General features: G+C 39.7%; 2 protein-coding genes across 4 annotated transcripts; both read right to left on the bottom strand.

The window, feature by feature from the left end:
* Nucleotides 1-2,404: 2,404 nt before the first annotated feature.
* tlk2 (tousled-like kinase 2) lies at nt 2,405-16,440 on the bottom strand. Of its 3 annotated transcripts, XM_008417007.2 has the most exons (21): nt 15,777-16,439; nt 14,709-14,791; nt 13,235-13,312; nt 13,053-13,122; nt 12,932-12,975; nt 12,727-12,825; nt 12,267-12,368; nt 9,971-10,063; nt 9,707-9,817; nt 9,470-9,606; nt 9,185-9,337; nt 9,025-9,091; nt 8,389-8,486; nt 7,605-7,686; nt 7,094-7,185; nt 6,505-6,594; nt 6,245-6,414; nt 5,611-5,749; nt 4,984-5,095; nt 4,748-4,855; nt 2,405-3,647 (listed from the first exon to the last, which is right to left on the bottom strand). In XM_008417007.2, exons 2-21 carry the CDS (start codon nt 14,787-14,789, stop codon nt 3,474-3,476), a joined length of 2,100 nt encoding a protein of 699 aa, XP_008415229.1. In that variant the 5' UTR covers nt 14,790-14,791; nt 15,777-16,439; the 3' UTR covers nt 2,405-3,473. The 3 variants fall into 3 exon arrangements, with proteins under 3 accessions (XP_008415229.1, XP_008415226.1, XP_008415230.1); XM_008417004.2 differs by having other exon boundaries at nt 9,025-9,337; nt 15,777-16,440; XM_008417008.2 differs by lacking the exon at nt 12,727-12,825 and having other exon boundaries at nt 9,025-9,337; nt 15,777-16,440.
* A 137-nt stretch (nt 16,441-16,577) lies between these two features.
* On the bottom strand, nt 16,578-18,246 carry mettl2a (methyltransferase 2A, methylcytidine; the record flags this gene model as incomplete). The annotated part of the gene is made up of 6 exons (XM_008417009.2): nt 16,578-17,074; nt 17,192-17,257; nt 17,449-17,555; nt 17,665-17,804; nt 17,889-17,949; nt 18,047-18,246. Coding segments are annotated over 6 exons (714 nt in total), but the record flags the coding sequence as incomplete, so codon positions are not given.
* Between the last annotated feature and the right edge of the window lie 439 nt (nt 18,247-18,685).

Here is an 18,685-nt window from a genome sequence, read left to right as displayed (position 1 = left end):
AATCTAATTATAATTTAACATTTAAAAAGTACATAGTCAAACATACCAAAATGTAAAGTTAAAGTTGGAATTTTGCCATTTTAAAGATAAAAATTGTGATAATTCATATAAGTAACAAACAAAAAAAATCAGGGAAAAAAAAATCACTAAGGACTTGTTGATTAAAAATCTGGAAGGAGAACATCCACTCTTCAATTTGTAAGCTTAAATGCACCTGGGTAATRCAGCGAGACAATGACCCGGAGCACATTTCCACTTCTCAATGACCCAATTGGAGTTGTCTTGTCAAAGTCTAGAGCTAAAGCTGATTGAGGTGATGTGGTATGCACTCAAACTGGCTGTTTGAGCTTGAAAACCATAAAATATGGCCAATTTAAAACAATTCAGCAAAGAAGAGAAGATCAAACATCCTTGATAGCGACGCAAAAGTCTGATTGGCAGTTAGTCAAAGTGCTTGATTGGTAGTTATTAAGGCTAAGCAACCAAAATATATACTTTTTGTTTTTTTTGTTGTAAGTTTTGATAAACAAAATCTGTAGAACTGTTGTTTTTGTTTTATTTACTCAGATAATTACTGATGTAAAAATATGTGTTGATCTGAAATATTTAACTCAGACAAAAAATAAAAATAAAAACAGAAATCTGCAAGAGGGCAAACATTTTATTTTTGGCACTACAGGCAAATTGATGGGCATTCTGTGATAACGGAGCTAATTGTGATGGTTCAGCATCTGTTGGACATTTAGTATTAAAAAAATAACATGAAGGTTTTACAAGATTTTAGAAACATTTTCTGTTTGGTATAGATTAATCCAGTTTATATTTGACTCATCTAGATGTTTAAGAGAAATCCAAACATTCAAAAGTCCTTTAAAAACAGAGCAATAGCCCTTTAATTTAGCAGCAGAACTCTGCATYGACTCCATTCACCACCACTAGTGCTTGGTTGTATTTTGTCGGTGTGTCCATTGTGTTTGGGAGTACCAAACTCCCACCTGTCGGACATAAACATGAGCAACAGAAAACTCGGTGGAGTTGAAATTATCCGGGTCTGAACCCGACCCAGAAAAGCTTCTTGGGTCCAAATTGAATGTTCTTTAGSTAGAGGTACCTAAAGTGTTGGAAGAAATTGTTCTTTTCATGTTCAGAATTACATGAAAGCCTCTGCCTTTGCATGAGAAGCAGCCACCCACATGGGTTGGACCAGGAAGTTCAGTTCTGGCACAATACAGCACTAAATTTTCCCCCTTTGGATAAATGATTTCCAGGATGCTCCAAACAATCGGAAAGAAATGTGATCTCATCTGCTGTACTCCTTCATTATTTTTGGTGCTTATTTGTCGTCTTATGCTTATTTAAAATTCTTTAACACAGCAGAAACAGATGCACTCACACCCACTTGTTTCCTGTGTTGAACAAGCTCTACAGCGGTGGCTACATGAATCCTCCAGACTTCAGAAATAGATCGTTATGGCGGCTCACGTTCTTGGATTTTATTAGGCCTTATTCACAGCAGCTGAACAGACATCCCTAAAGTTTTTGAGGGAAAGCTGATCCTTCAGGTTCACTTCTTCACACTCAAAGCCATTTTGCCTGTAAAAAATGTTTTTCTATAGCTAGCTATCGTTAGGTCAAAACAAGGCAATTAATTTTGACTGAAACTGTTTTATTTTGAWAATCAGAGCAACAATATAATGGAAGTGGGGTTTTATTACCAATATTTTCTTTTTAAGATATAAAACAAAATATACCAAATTAGCACAAAAAAGCCCTCAAGCGACAGAATTTAAATGTTAATCACTTCCTGAGTTGTTCAAGTTTAAGGAAGTCATATAATCTGAAAATGTTTTTCTCTAAACCCTCACTGCATTATATCATTTTTCATCCTACTGTGGATTTTTTCCTCTAGTATTACACAATTTGATAAAACTGCATTTCTWTGCTGGCATAGACCGATTACAACTAATCTAAGCTTTATTTCTTTACTAAGAGCTGCTTAATGAGTAGATATAATAAAGATGAGGACTGAAATCCACAGCTACAGCCTCCGATTTAAAGTTTTGCCATTATAACGAATCATGAAATTAAAACTCACTGAAGGTTACGTTTTAATATGCTGATCTTTAGATTCACAGGGTCAATATTTGCACCAGACTTATGCTCTCGACAGAATTCAACCTTTTTCTTTTTACCTGTTTGACTGGAAAATTATAAAATTGAACAGATGAAAGCTTTAGTCCAACATGATTCATTTATCTGAAATGCTCCTATTTTTCCATTTAAGCCCATTTTGGTCCTGCTGACTATATCAAAATTATGAAATTGAAGAGAAATAAGTGAACAAACAGAAACTCTAGACAAAGAACAGAGAGGGAAACAGAATCACAAAGAACAGAACCACAAGCACAGTTTAACCAATAGTATTTAATGGTTTATGCAACTGTTTGCTAAGGCCCAATCTCCCCCCAACAGTACTATTAGATAAACCAGTCCTTTGCATTTTATTGGCCAAAAATAAATTCAAACATACCTAAATAAATATGTGTTTATGAAAAAAAAAAAAAAAAAGGGAGCACAGAGGCAGGCGGTTGTGGGTTGCCCAAAAACAGTAACAATTCTAATTAAAGGCAACATGAAAACAACTGTTTTCTTCATGAACTAAATTACACGAACAGATCTTTTCCGTAAAAATTGGGTCAATCCTCAAGCAGCTTCCGCTCCATGTCAAGTAGCACAGCTCTAAAACCATTCGTTATAAAAACAGGTGGAACACTGCCACCAGCTGGAAGTTAAAAGCTTTGGTCACAGGAGTTTGACTAGATGTGAGGGACGGCTTCGTCRTCCCTCGTGGAGAAACTACACGGGTCTGAATTTAAACAGAATCAGGCGACGCKGCGCCGTTGAGGGTTCCAAACAGTAACGGCCCAGACTGGCTCGCTCGCTCGCTCGTTTAGCTTCAGGGAGATAAGAGCAAACAAAATGTTCATGTGTGTGAGGTTCTGACTACCTTGGACCAGAGAGGCTCATGCACGGATGCGCGCGTGTGTGTATGTGTGAGAGAGTATATGACTATGAGGCCTTCTGCAGTCCGTTCCATCTGGCCGAGCTGAAGCGGTTCAATACGTGGTTTTATTTTCTCTTTTTAAGCAGAAAAAGGAACATCAGAAACACTAAACTCACTTTTCACCAACACAGTGCCGAAAACTCGACCCTTCGCAGCGCGAGYCATCCAGGGCTTTGACCCCCGGAACAATGCCAGGACGGGTGGGCTGGGGTGGATGGACATTGGAGGGCTGTGGGGGTGGGGGGCGACTGTATCCGTTCCCAACCCCTCCTTGGCTTCTCACCCACCCCGTGCTGCCATCCGAACCCGTTTCCCTCCAACTCTCCATGGCAAGGTGAGATGCTGTTAGAACGGGGGAGMCGTCCCCCGTCCAACGAATGATCCGGTCAGTCGTTTAAGAGGCATGAGCTCAGTTTGAGGCGCTGCTGTTGGAGGAGCTGGATGTGGAGGCCACGGCCGTGCCGGAGCTGCCCGAGGAAGCCACTGATTTGCGGATGTGGGGCATTAGGAAGGGGTCGCTGGCCAGCTGGTGAACATCGATGCGGTCCTCCTTACGGTAGACCAGACAGCGCCTTACAAAGGCCTGAAGAAAAACACCGTAAGAGGGTGGGAATAATGGTCAGGTATGGCTGGTCAACTAATGTATACAGTCGCAAGAGACACATGATCAATATAAATAGTACAGTACCCAAAAATTGTATTTCAGTAAGAGTAGCACTACTGCAACGTATTTTTACCCAGGTAAAGGTAAAACRTAGCCAYCCAAGAAATGAATCGTGTAAGAGTAAAAAAGTATTTGGCAAGAAGTCGACTCAAGTATAGAGTAACTGATCRAATTATCAATCATTTAATAATTAGAAATTACATCATCAGACAGACCAAAATATAAAATTAAATGGAAATGTTGGTATTTTAGGAACCAAAATGAAAATAATTGGCATAACTAATAAAAAAATCCCAACAAAATCAGGCAAAACAATATTTTTCCAAATCAGTTTCTTTCAATATAAAACATATAAAAGATTAACAAAAACTGCCGGTGTGTGAATTGTTTGATTAAAACGAGTTTGTTTTTCCATTCATTGGGTAGAGAACCCAAAAATTTTATTCAAATAAAAGTGGCGTTACTCCATCACGTAAAAGTAAAAACTACACAGTAGTAAATACTCTTAAAAGTACTTTTTCTCAAAAAAGTTACTCAAGTATTGAGTAAATGCAACCAGTTACTACTTAACTCTGAGTCAAATAATTGCCTGAACTCCTAGCCAGAACCGCAAAGCATTCTGGGGGAAGGAAAGGCTTTGCTGATAAACCTCTCACAAAGCAAGATTGGTGGAATCAATCACTCACTCACTCACTCACTCACTGGTTACCTAGCAACAATCTCTAGAGTAACTTGCGCAGCAGCAGTTATAGGTTTTGCCACTGTGCCTCATAACTGCTTAAAAATAAACAACAATGGTAGGATTTCAGATATTCAAAACAAAAAAATTTAATAAATAATTATCGATATTGACTGATATAGAAACCTTAAAACGCAATAAGATTTTTTAGCTATATTGTACAGGTAAAAATATCCCAAAATTTATGTCGTATACATTTAAAAAAAAAAAGATAAAACTTATTTAACTGTAAAAACGAAACTCTTGGCTGTGGCTTTGGTGACGCTATGAAAATAAATACCTTGGCTTCAGGTGAGACTACAGGTTTTGGGGGGAACTGAACTTCTGTGGCCTTCAGGATCGTGTTCTCCTGCAGAATGTCCTGCTGAGACTGGTTGTGACCAAAAGGCTACGGCGGAAAAAGTTAAAAAAAAATAAAAAAATAAAATAAAAGGTGTTGGCATAAAGTCGAAATCATAACCGAACTCAAAAACTGAACTCGACAAAACAGACTTCTCGTCTGACTGCGACTCCTACCTTACGGCCGTATAAACACTGGTAGAAAATGACACCCACGGACCAAACGTCAACTTTATTGGAGATTTTCGGTGGCTCCTTGCCAACCACAAAACACTCTGGGGGCAGATACCTGGARATAAAAGAGGAATTCATTTCTATGTGCGTAAATTTCACAAAACACACACCTGCAACCATTTTTCTATTTTCAAAAACTTTTCATGGCCACATTAAAAGTAAGAGTAGACATCTACACGTAATTCTCGACAACTAAAATATAATAGAAAAGTTTATTTATTTCGGTAACTGAATTTAATTCTGTTGATTTTGATGTTTATGGTTCAAAGCTAACGCAAAATACAGTTTTATTTTTTTCTTCAGAATATCACRAGACCATTAAAAAACATTTTTTAAACGTAAATGTTTTGGTCTAAATAATTGCAAGAAAGACTGCCGAGTTGAAAGATCAGCAAATTTTAATAACASTCCCAACTAGTAGGGTAAACCACAAATTGTCATTGCCAAAGCGCTGTAATCCAAGAWTAATACCGAAAAAAATTCAAGAATTGAGTGGAAGGAAAAAGTGTGGTAGAAAAGTCACTGAAGAGTTGGTGACCCCCAGTGTGTTGGTCTGGGAGCCAGTCTTACCAGTATGTTCCCGCTCCCTGTGAGGTCAGCTCCATCCCATCTACAGAGTTGTAGCTGTCGTCATCCATTATCTTCGAAAGGCCGAAATCTGTTATCTTAATCTCACCACAGGCAGTGCCATTCACAAGCAGGATATTACCTAAGAAGGGGTTACAAAAAAAACAACCCTGACATGAGTTGGCAATTTTTTTTAAACTTCATCTCACTATAGACGACGCACTTGGGCGCTATTTAGCCTTGTCTCTTAGAAAAAGCCGGTGAAGGCGCAATGCTGTAATTAAACTTTAATCCATCTATATAGTTCGATTTGTTTGGATTGGTCTGATTTTGCAATACATAAAAGAAATGATCTTTTTTTCTTCCAAGAAGAAGTGACATTTGTTGCAGGTTTGCAATAAAAAATGAAATTAATCGACTAACCAGAATTTTTTGTAATTTTTTTACAATCTGAATAGTTAGGTGATGTTGAATCTTAAAAAGAAAAAAGGTCAMAAGTCAAAAACTGCCTCGACATAAACAGACTTATCATCTTAGTGTGACTCCTAGWAATTTAGTTTTATAGATGTGCTTCTATTCCAAACGTGTGCCTCAAAATTAGAACTAGATGAAAAAGGTAACAAATGTGAAGACTGACCGGGTTTAAGGTCGTAGTGGATAATGGGCGGTCTGATTTCGTTGAGGTACTTGAGGGCGTTGACGATCTGCATGATGATGGAGCGTCCCTCCTTCTCCGACATCAGCTTGTGCTGCTTCAGGTAGAAGTCCAGGTCGTTGCCCTCGCAGTACTCCAGCACCGTGCAAAACCTGCTCAGACAGAGTCGGCRGGACGTCGGASACTTTCATAGGTGGACGAAAGAAAAATTCAACAGTTGCACGCCTGCTCCAATGACTTACGAGTCAGTGTCAAGTGAAAAGTAGTCGTAGAGTTTAACTATCCGTGGGTGATCCAGCTCTTTATGGATTCTATATTCTCTGCATGCATGTCTGGAAAAAAACACAATAGCAAAAAAACAAAAAACAATATCTTTTGTTATTAACTAATAAAAATGCTTCTTAGACATTTTCATGTAAAAAGGATTCCATACATTTCCAGGCTGAACTTTCCAAAGTTCTTTTTTTTTTACATTCATTGTTACCAATTTAAAAAAAATACAATGAATCTGTAACAGGATACTTCTATATACTGCAGAATACATAAACTTCAAAAAAAGAAGAAAGAAGGAAATCAAGAAAGAAAGAATGTAAAAAAAATAAATAAAGGAAACAAGAAAGGACACATAGCAGCAAGTAAAGATTTAGACAAAATAAAGCTAAGAACTATAAATGTATTTTATACTCCTAATGTCCTTTTCCATACTTATCCAGACGTGAGAAACACTCAAATTCACTTCACTACATTTCCATATTTTTCCTAGTCTGCATTGGTCCTCTGAATGCACGGTTTATCACCATGAAAAAATGTTAGAATAATTCAAACACTCACTTGTGATAATTTTCCTTCTTCTCATCCCTCCAGTTCTTGTTTAACTGGTGGATTTTAACGGCAACGTACCTTTGCTCTGTTAAATCAAAGGCCTGAATAAAAAAAATTAAAAAATCTCCAGTTAGATAGAAAGTACATATGGCTTTGTTTTGCTTTAGCTGCACTAAGACTCTTGCCTCACGTTAAAATGGCTGCGTTCATTAATCATTTTAACGATGCTGACAGCAGATTCCTGGAACCCTGACATTTTGGCACAGTGATTAACCTCAAAACAATAACTTCAACCTAATGTAATACCAACTACAGCATGCACAGCGCAGACACAGTTTGACATCACAATGTGAACTGCTCTGATTTTATAAAGCAGCATTAGGACAAATAGGATCATTTTGTTAGTTTTTCAGCCTGTAAAAACTACTAAATAAAGACAAAACAGTAGCACAATGCAGTTAACAGACCGACTGGCTGGTCGTTCCTCTTGTAGCTTAGGAAAAKAAATGTTTTGTCTCACCTTGTAAACTTCACTGAAACCTCCTCGCCCGAGCAAATGGAGTAGCAGGTATCTGTCATTTAGCGTAGGATGATCTTTGAATCTAGGAAGAGGAGGAAATGATAAATGTAGCGTAAAAAAGATGAAGGAATTAAATTAATCTCAATTTTAGAGGTGAAACACACTTAATCCATATTGCAACGAGGGAACAATTATCATTTCCTCAGGGTCAAGTTGGTTTGGTTTAAATAAAAGAAATCTGTAAGGGGCAATTTTCTCTAGCACTGTAAAAAGTCATAAAAAAGCCATTTTCMTTTGTGTAACTTCATATTAAAAAACCCAATTAAAAATGCCAAATACAAAAGCTCAACTGGATTTAAACAAAAGAGGATTCAAGTTCAGCCAAAAGTGCAACTTTAAAGGAAAAAAATGATTTGTATTTAATATCTGTACATTTTTTTATGAGCTTGTTTAAATGTTATTCCTTTATATATTAACATSATCAATATAATTACCAGTAGTAATTATTTACACACGATACCCTGGGRTCATGTGAGTGAACTTCATGAACGAAACACCAAGCATCCACAGAATGTTTGGAGAAAACGTCCTGAGCTTTGATAAAGATTTTAAGAACATTTTATTTAAATTATTAGCATATATATACAGATTGTTTGGCTCAATGTCTAAGCTTTGACTAATCCTGTRAAAGCTGAATAATAATACTGTAATTGCATCTTCAATAAAAAAAATAAAAAATAAAAAAAAAAGATTTTGTATTCCACGTCTGAAAAAGAAATCTTACTGGGAATTATCTTCATTGTGGATCCTTTTGAGCTCACGTATGTGAAGGTTTCTGACTCGCTCCAACCTCTCCAGCTCTGCCTGGATCTCGGCTTCCTCCTGCAAATACAAACAAGAAATCCACCCAAAAAATKTACCGCGTGAGAAAATTATTAAAATATCAAAAATAGAACTTGATGGGGTTGCTGAACAATAAAATGTCGCAGAAATTATTGCGATAAATGATAATATTGTCATTTTGAAACCATTTTTAACTAATGTGGCAATGGCATAGTAATGCAAGCACATCCACTCCAAGATCAAAACACTTTTAACCTTTAACTGGAACTGGAGAAATGTTTTAAATACTCTAAACAAATCAAATCAACAAAATTTAAAATGGATTATGAATATCTAATCAACACTGCATTTCAAAAATAATCATTCAGCTTAGAGAAAACAAGCAAAAGTGGCAGGTAATGCAAGCAAAATGTTTCTCAAAATGGCGGCTTTTCAACAATTTTAAAAGGGAGCATCTCTTCAACAACTTGTCCAAATGGATGTGATGACGCTCATTTTAATTCATCACGCAATTAATTGATTTATTGCTTAATATAACAGGCTTAGAAGGAATTTAAAACAATACATCATGCGTTACCTTTTTAAGGTACCCTAATCTTAGTTTAAAGATTTCTTCTTGCTCGTGGTACTCCGCCTGCGACAACCTGGGGGAAGAYGGAACAAACCTCAGCGCACCGTCAAACATGTCGACGCGTTTCGAACGTCGAGGAGAAGAAGAGCAAGAAAAAGTGCTGTACGTTTCGCTTTCTGTCCCATTGGTCTTGCTTTTGCGTTTGTTTTGCTCCAGGCTCGGCGGCGGAGTCTGGGCCATGGAAGGCGGCTTGCGTTTGGCTAGGAGCTTTCTCTGCCTCTCGATGTCCTCCCGCTGAGAGTTGATCCTCTCTTGTTGTCTGGAATGGTTAAACAACTGCACCTCAATTCTCATAACTAAACACGCAGTAGCAAGTTTAAGAGTCAGTTTTGATTCTCTTTTCAAGTTGAAACAACAAAATAAAAGAAAAAGTTTGTGTTCATCTACTCACTTGATAAGGTTTTGGAACGCATATCCGTCTGTCCACTGCTCAGTGAAGGATGCGCCGTGTCTTACTGTAGTGAAATGGCCCAATCGAAGTCTATCCTGCATACTTTTATCCCGGCAAGCCATTTTCTCCTGCTTGGACTGAGCGGCAGAGAAAAACACCAACCAAACATCACCGATCAGCTTCTCTCGAAGAGCAACGTTTTCAGACAACCCCCCCCAGCTCTCGTCAATTTCATACTTTTTCAATCAGCAGCTTCTTGGACATGGTCACACACTTGTTTAAGCGTTCCTTGTATCGTTCCAGCATCCTCTGCTGCTCATCGATTTGCCTTCTGAGTTCACAGTTCACCTGGAACAGAACGCACAGAGAGGCGRGAAATAAGCAAGGTGAAAAGGATTATTACAGTCCATCACATATGCAGAGAATCGACACGTGCGTGAGTGGAAAACCTTCACAGAGAGCGAGCAAAGTGGCACAGATGAAGTGTAATGAGATTAGTACCCGCAGCAAATCGTCTATTCGGCCCTCCTTCTTCTCCAGGTCAGAGTTCTTGCTGTTCTCCAGGGCTGTTAGTTTCTCTAAAGTAAGGTCGGACTAAGGAGCACAAAAGCCGTCGTTAATGGTGGGTTCATTCTGAGTAACTGCATATGTTACAGTTTATAGTTGTAATCATTAATGTACAGCTCTTCCACATCTTGTTAATGACTTCAAGTACATTYGTTTAGATTACATTACGTGGATCAACATAAAGTAGCAAAAATTGTGAAAATGTAGGAAATGATACATGGTTTTCAAAGTGTTTGGCCCGTAACTAAAAAGCCTGCATATCCATCCCCCSTCGAATGAAAYGCGCTTAAATAAAATCTGCCTGCAGAATTCACCTGATTTGAGGCCTTAGCAGTTCGGTTAAGGCCTCAAAGGTCTGCAGCAGAACATTAATGAACAAACAGAATCATAAAGTCCAAGCGACACAGCCGACACGGCAGAGATGAAGTTGCGTAAAAGTTTAAAGCAGGGTTAGGTCATAAAATGATATCAAATGTTTTTTGGACATTGCATAGGCAGAGTCAAATTTAAGATGTCCAAGARATTTTTAATGCCACCTTGAATGAAATCTAAGACTGAAAAAACAAAAACAAACTATAAACTATAAATATAGGGCTGGCTTCTATGGGTTGAGCCTGTATCCAAATTAATCAGCCAACTGGTGATATATTTGGAAATACCCATGATAGATGCAAAAAAAGCTAGCTAGCTAGATAGATAGCTTGTAAAGGTATATTAGCAGCTAGTTAGCCTTTATCACCTTGAGTCACCCAACACAATGAAGATGTTTACATGTGAATCAAACTTTTTCCTGACAGACATGTTCCAAAAGCAATAATAATAAAAACTACATACAAGATGAAATACTCCTGCCATGTCAAAATTTATGACTGGCAATAGGCGTTTTTAAGGTCAACTTACTTTTTTTTTGTTTTAAATACGTGGTCAATTGACTAACTGAACAGCCATGACAGCATTAARCAGAAAAACCACCAAGAAGCCCACAGTCACTGTGGAGGAGCTGCAGACTTCTACAGCTCAGCTGGGAGAATCAACAGCTATTCGTCATCCACAAACCCCTAATGCTAGAATGACAAGTAGTGAGCCGTTGAAAGTCATAAGCTGCATTCACAGTCTGCCACAAGCCATGCAGGGACAAAGCAGACATGTGAAAGGTAGGGGCTCTGGCCAGAAGTGACCAGAATGTAGCCATTTTTAGCCTATGAGCAAATCGCTATGTTTAGCAGAATGCCAAAGCTGAATGTCAAACATKTTTTGCATATTGAAAAACTTGGTGGTAGTGGCAGCATCATGCTTTGAGGGAGGGTTTTTTTCAGCATGGACAGGAGTTGAGGGGAAAACAGACGGAGTAAAACACAAGGCTATCCCRGGGGGAAACCCCTTTAGGGACGGCAAAATACACGAGATACAATTGAACTGAATTCAAAAATACTTGATTGATTCCAATGGAAAAATAAATGAATAATTTGGGATGATGGTTCATCTCTAAACAAGAGAAAAACATTTCAGGGTTGAAACAAATCTCCCATTTACACATAGATTTTCATAGATTCAACCATTTCAATTTTACCCTCCAGACATTTGGGAACAAAATGTTCCAAAAGTTGGGATTTATAATCTTTATTGCCACAAATCCTGAGCCGAAGATCCTTAAAACAACTTACCAAAATGTCAATCATTTTGTAATCAGTTATACCATCATTTTAAAAAAAAATCTTCAAAAATATCAATAATTTGTTGAGGAATCCAAGCCGAACCCATTTGACCCCAACCTGGGACAAATTTTCCATCAAATCAAATTCTCACATCGGAATGGTTTCGCTCAAAAAAAAAAAAAAAAAAAAAAGTCTCCAGATGTGCAAAGCTGATAGAGACATACTTCAACAAACTTGAAAATGCAGCTGCAGCAAGAGACGCTTCTAGAAAGTACCGAGACAGCAAGAAGTATACATATGCAAGCCGCATTTATCAGATTTTCATTTGGGAAACATGAGATGAATACCACGTATAACTTCCCAGACTTCACAATTATGCGTTATTTTATGAGATTCTGTCGCACAAGTTTCCAACAAATACAATAAAGTTTTGCTGTTGGACGACAAAATGTGAAAAAAATAMAATTTAGAGGYGAGTATATTCACCGTTTATGCCAACCATGCGACTTCTCGTAAACTACAATCAAGTTAATTACACAAACAGGTAGTTAGCATCCAATTAGTGTGTGAGGTACCTGTGTAGTTTTGTGAAGCATGTGAAGGACGACGGGCTTCATCGCACATGTGGAGAGCTCCGCGTTGACAGAGCTGATGGACGAAGGGCTTCCTTGCTGCATCTGGGAGGAAGAAACATTGTTCAAYGGAGACGTTTCACTTTTGTTGTGAAAGGAAAACAAAACGCCCTCACTTTAATAAGTCATCAGGATTTGGTGGAATGTGTCACCACGAAGAATATCACAACTATTTATCCCCCCCACCCCCCAAACTTATGTTTTTTTTAATAAGAAATTTTAAATCAATCATCTATTTAATGACCACTAGAACATGTGAACACACATCTGATTCCTCTCACTCGTGAACAGACCTCACCCGCTGGTGTTAGTAACAAGCATGGAATAAAGAGAATGAMAAGAAAGAGCGTYGTGAAATTAAAAAGAAGGCAAGAAAAACACCACAGAGCCAAACAACGCTCACCGTGACGGGAGGGTTGGACAGAGAGTGTTGTGGGGAAGAGCGGACCACTGGCGGAATTCCCCTAGCAGGGCTGGTACCAGGACCGCTACCTCCCGCAAACTGACACGTGAGGGAAAGAAGATAAATGGAAAGGCGAGTGAAGACCGGGTTAGAAAGAAGGAACGAAAAGTTATACGGGTGAATCCAATGAGACAGGAGCACTCACCTCAAAATAATCGCTAATTTTAAGCCCCCTCGCTCCTGCTTTGCCTACAAGAAAAGAGGAGGTTCAATAAAAGGGAACGTGTAAGAAATGATGAAAGGGTCGTAAGTGGGGATTATGGTACCTTGGCTGCTGTCAAAGTGGTCCGCTTTGCGTTTTCTGACTCTCTGCTCGTTCGCCTTTTTCTCTGGAGTCTGTAAAGAAAGCAGCATAAACACACCGTGTGTGTGTGTGTGTGTGAGAGAGGTGGGGTAAATGKAAGGGTCCAACACAAATAAATCCAGTCAATATGCAAGAGAGACTAACCTCCAGCTCTTTGTCACTAAGTGAACCCAAGCTGCACAGACTCTGATTGGATGATTCATTCTGACTCTGACCTGAGCCCTGTTGGCAAAAAAAAAAGAAGAAAAAAAAAAGAAAAAAGGAAGGACTTAAATACACACAAAAAATGTTCGACGTATGTCCATGTGTTACTACTTTCAACATGTGGGAACTTGTGGGAAAAGGAGGACAAAAACATACGGTGAAAACGCTGAGAGACAAGAACGGTGATGGAGAGGTTTGGCTACGCGCAATCACCATAAAATCCCAAATGTGTGGAGACCTGCATCGGTACTAACGCCGGTTCCCTAGGTGATGCCTGTCAATCAAATGATTCACATCAGAATTCAGCAGGCGCTGTCCAATCAGAGCGAGACACTTAGTCATTCTGAGCACACTAGAGCTCCCTCGCTGAACCCTCCTAAAATGGCTGAACATTAGGCAAGCTGCTGGGGATCCATTCCTCGCTCCATCTGCCACCTTTACAAAATGTCATCCATTTTTCCTCCTTCTCCTCCTCAACGCATTTTCAAATCACCCTCTTTTTTTTCTTTTACTATGAAGACAACCACCAAGAAGATGCTTTTTTAAAAAAAATCTAAATGAAACAAGTAAAAAGAAAACTATTATGGCTGTTTGTTCATGAAGTTAGCAGACACTGTACGCCACATCTGCCTGTTTATCAAAAGACGTTTRATCCCTTTGTCCTTAACTTTTCTGCTGACTCAGTGCTTTACACAAAGAACGGCAGCGCCATYGAGCTATTCAAGGTCGAGGAGGAAAAGATAAGCCACCCTGTGACACTGAAGAAGCTATCGGACCACCAAACCATACGTCTTCACTCTCACCCATCTAGTAGAGGGCGACTGTGGCATGATGCCTTAGCAGGCGTCGCCATTTTCTCTGCGGCAGCAGCCATGCCATGCTCTGAGCTCAGCTCTGCCTATGGTTGGCACAGGGCCTGCTCTTGGCACCAACTCCGGCTCCCTAACTGTTCCAAGATCACCTTCTTCTAAGACTGACAGCTCCATCTACATAGCGAGGGTGCGGGGAGGAAAAGAAGAAGAAGAAGAAGAAGAAAAAAAAAGAAGCCACCTCTCATTCTACCTGGTCAAAAACTATTTCCGCATTCTTCCTCTGCCCCCTACCAACCCCGTACTGTCTGCGGCCTTGTTGGCAGAGGCAGCCGCTCGCATATACAGCCGCTACATCACAAGCCAGGGAGCGATGCCATGTCAAAGCCGCCAAAAAACACAGACACGGGCTCAAGCTTCTCCGGAGACAAAGAAAAGGCAGGAGCCCAAGCTTGTTCGGGCTACAAAAAATTWATAAAAAAAATAAATAAATAAATCAGACTGATAATGGCGGTAAAGTAAAACAATAACACATAATCATAGAAATCTGTGACGAGAGAAGCATTTCCCCAGCTCAACCTTTGTGACATCTGGTGCATACGAACCTTACTCACTCCAACCCCCGTAAAGCGAGCCTCCAACAGCTCCTGTCGCCGGGGGTCCAGGCTGTGCAGTTCTTCCATCATGGCTGTGGAGACAAGAGTGCAAATTAAGGAAGGCATTCAAGAGCCTGGAATATTCAGATGGAAGAAGGGTGACAGTTTCAAAAGACACTGGTTGCGATGAGTCATGGCTGTGTTTAGCTATATGGATGTGGAAAATTCCTGTTCTGAGTCATCAATAAGTTTGACAATGTTTGATATTTATATCCATGAAGGAAAAGCCACTCAACTGCTGTTCAGCAAGACACCAASAGTACGTAGAGCACAACTATAAGCAAATACTGATATTTCACATGCATCACAGACGAAGGCCAGATGTGTAAAGTCACTGCCTGGAAATTTATGGAATCACTTGATAACGCCTTGACATGACAGGCCTAAGTTTCATGGCGCTGTTATAAAAGGTCAGCAATGGAGGGACTGCCAAGGAACACTCACAGCAATGGGGAAAAGGCCACAAAGGACAATAAGTGGCCAGTTTGCTGACCGGTGCGAAGGTTTAAAATTACACGCCCAGAACTGGCTGCTATGTATGTCTGTTACCTACAGTTTGCATCTATATATTTAAAGTATAAATATATTTAAGGTATGGATTCTATAAGTCAATAGTGAAATCTTTGTTTACCTGCAACAAAATAAATGAAGTATTAATTTTGAGCACAATTAGTGAAATATCGGTTAGCTAACTTTAGGTAAACGAGTCAAGAAGCTACCGATGCTGACCATCAGTTAGCAATCTAAGCGGCTAACAGTTAGCTAATGATGTTTAGACTGAATTTCTTTAAAAGGGTAAACCAAAGCAATAAAATAATGTTTTGACAAATTCTCATCCAAGTATACTTAAAACACAAAGCCATTTCTTTCAATAAATACTGACCGTTAGGCGTTAGGTTTCCTATGGGTTAGGGCTATCCCTAAAATAAGCATCATCTGCCACGACATCTGGGCTCACTGGAGCAAAACATCCTTCAAACGAAAATCTTTTGTCTGAAAGCCTGTTCAGATACTCACTGCAGTTAAGATGTTCTCAGTTTTCTGGGGCTGTTGTCGCTGAAACCGTCTGCGTTGTCTCACCGGTGCTCGGCAGACCCTCCCAGACTAGGCCGCATCCAAAGCCACGTCCCTCGCGTGCTGGTTGTTGACGATCGAGACGCGGACGCCCGCTGAGCAGCTTCAGGTAGACCACGGAGGATTCCGGCGGAGGCCTCGACAAAACTCCGGGTCTCCCAAACCCGCCTTTCTGCGCTCCTTAAGCGGGGATCCCCATCATGTCCCTCGCTCCGAGGGTCATACCGCACTGTGGTCTGGTGTATCTCGCTCCACACAATGGCGACCCTGGAGAATTTGCGCTTTTCGGCAGGTATAATGTCTTTGAGCTAGTGTAGTTACCCCCTATATTTATCTCCCCCAGTGGTGCGGTGAATTTAGGGTCCTGGCTTTTCAGCTCGATCAAAACAAAGTTCGACACCAGTTTCCTTCCGAGCTGYAAAAAGGATCAAAACGACATCTGTTTTCGGAAGTTGTGCTTTTGGAAGCGTTTCAGTTGAATCCGGATCATTTCGGTTCGGATCTCACGTTTTTGCAATGTAAACAATAATCAGGAAAATCTCATATTTTCTCGTGAGATCGTTCAAGTAGTTTCACCTTCCTTCAGTCCACGCCTGCCCCAAAATCTGTTGTCCGGACCAATAACAAAACCCCCTCCACACAATGAAATTTAGCAGTGCCCACCCCCACACTAGTGATAAATTAATCAGAAACTTCCCATCCTAACTATGCTGCAGACATAATATAAAATTATTTCAAATGTGCAGGATTTTTTTCAGCACTGGGTTTTAATTTAGCATGTACAAAAAATGTCAAATACAAAAAAGTCATGCAATCTATTTTGAAAAATGTGTAAATTAAAACCAGTCTCTTTTTACAGCGGTTACCAGTTCTTTTTCAGATTAGACAACTCATCAGGAGAAARGTCATCAATTTGGTGACCAAGAGCATTTTTCCCAGATGAACATGTAAATAAAAAATGTCCACCAGGGTTATGGCAGCCAGTTCAAGAAAAAAAATTAATAAAAAAAACTCCATGATCCCATTGTTCCACGTCTTCTGGAAACGGCTGTAATCTTTGTCAGCTTAGGTGGGATTTTTCCTCTCGTCTCGCCTTGTTTCTCAACAAGGCTTGCGGTACTTGCACTGGATCCAAACCCTGTACATGGTGAGCTGTTTCCCTCTGTTCACCTGCAGCCGCCTGTCCACAAGGTTCTGCACTTTTTCAAGCCCAGCCTCTGCAAACAACTCATGAAGCTCATCTGAAACACAGAAAGGCACAAAAATGTGATTATATWCATGTTGAAAGAATGAATCAGTAAGGGATAATATTAATGAAAAAAAAAAAACTAAAACTGTATAAAGCTAGTCATTTATACCCTGAGTAAAGAAATAAACTCGTGTTCCGTCCCCTCTGACGTAAAAGTTTTCTGMCAGACATCTCCCTAAGAAAAATAAACAAAGACAGTTATAAAGATGAAACAGTTAAACATTTCAATGTTACAGTGACATTTTGTATTATTGACTGCTAACAGTTTATGACAAGAGTGTGACTCATTTTAAGCAAATTCTTCCCAGTAGGACAGAAATCTTTAGCAATTCTAGACCTTTTGAACCTTGACACAAYCTGACTCACCTTTCTTGAAGCGCAGCTGTGCCATATCGTAGCGTCCATAATCCCTCAGCAGCATCACACCACCTGGTTTCAGCAGACCTGCTAATCTACTGATGGAGGCCTGCATCCTGAGATGGGAGGAGGAGGGGGGGGGACACTTACACAGTGTCTGCAACATGATAAAGATGTACGCAAAAATGAAAGCACAAAACTAGGCAAAGCAATATCCGTTCGTACTGGTCGGGATGCAGAGCCGACAGCACAAAGATCAGCACGATAACGTCCAGGGATCCATCAGGGATGGGGAAACTGGCCTCGACGTCGCTCAAGTCGTGCACAAAGGCAAAGCAGCGGTTCAAATCGTACTCTGGATTAGTCTGATGACGAGAGAAACTTTGAGTTAGTCACTCACATGCTAAAGATCAGAAGAAACTGCTCTTTTATGAGTCAAATCGGCTCACCTTCACTAATTCCACAGCAGTGYTGGAGAAATCACAGCAGTAAACAAAAAGTCCAGGGTCACTGCAGAAGACAAAGCTGCAGTTATAGAGACTGCAAAAGGTCAGGAGTCGTCTTTTTCAGACACGATGTAACTTTTTTTTTTCTTGTGTGTTCTTACTTGTTGGTCTTGAGTATTGGGAAAACTGTGTTGCCCACACCACAACCAACCTGCACAGAAGGGATGTTATGTTTCAGGAGAATTAACCATTTCAAACGGAACAAATGCAATAATGGCAAACAAAATGGGCTCTGTTTGAAAGTGTGTGTGCCATTTGAATGTTTAGAGAATCTTAAAGAACAAGAAAGAAMATCATAATTTCAATTGGATTACATTCATTTAGTGGGAGAAGTCAAAWGTTTAAAAGATGTTCACATATTTCAACTTGTTAGATGGCTTTTCAGAGTTAATCTTAACAAAAAAAATATCACAATTTTGACACTTCTGGAAAACATTTTACAAGGCTGGAACATAAGAGTGTCTGGTTCCTTCCAGGTCCTGAGTCCTACGCGCTCTTCCTTTCTGCTCATCCAACAGGATTTGGGTTTAGGGGACTGAGATGGCCATGGCAGAAGGTGGATCTTGTATCTTTGGCCATATGCTTTGGATCATTATTCTGCCAAAACACCCACTAACAAAAAAAGTCAATTTTCTAGCAGTTGCAAATGATGGCATGCCCTCTAGTTTTCTGGAGCTCCCTTCAAATAATGTTTTCTCCCACTGAAAAACACAGACTTGAATTAAAGGTAAGCTTTTCTA

Source organism: Poecilia reticulata, linkage group LG8 (genome assembly GCF_000633615.1).
Source record: "Poecilia reticulata strain Guanapo linkage group LG8, Guppy_female_1.0+MT, whole genome shotgun sequence".
NCBI classification, from domain to species: domain Eukaryota; kingdom Metazoa; phylum Chordata; class Actinopteri; order Cyprinodontiformes; family Poeciliidae; genus Poecilia; species Poecilia reticulata.
Note: the sequence above shows the minus strand (reverse complement) of the source record. Positions and strands in the feature narration are given on the sequence as shown.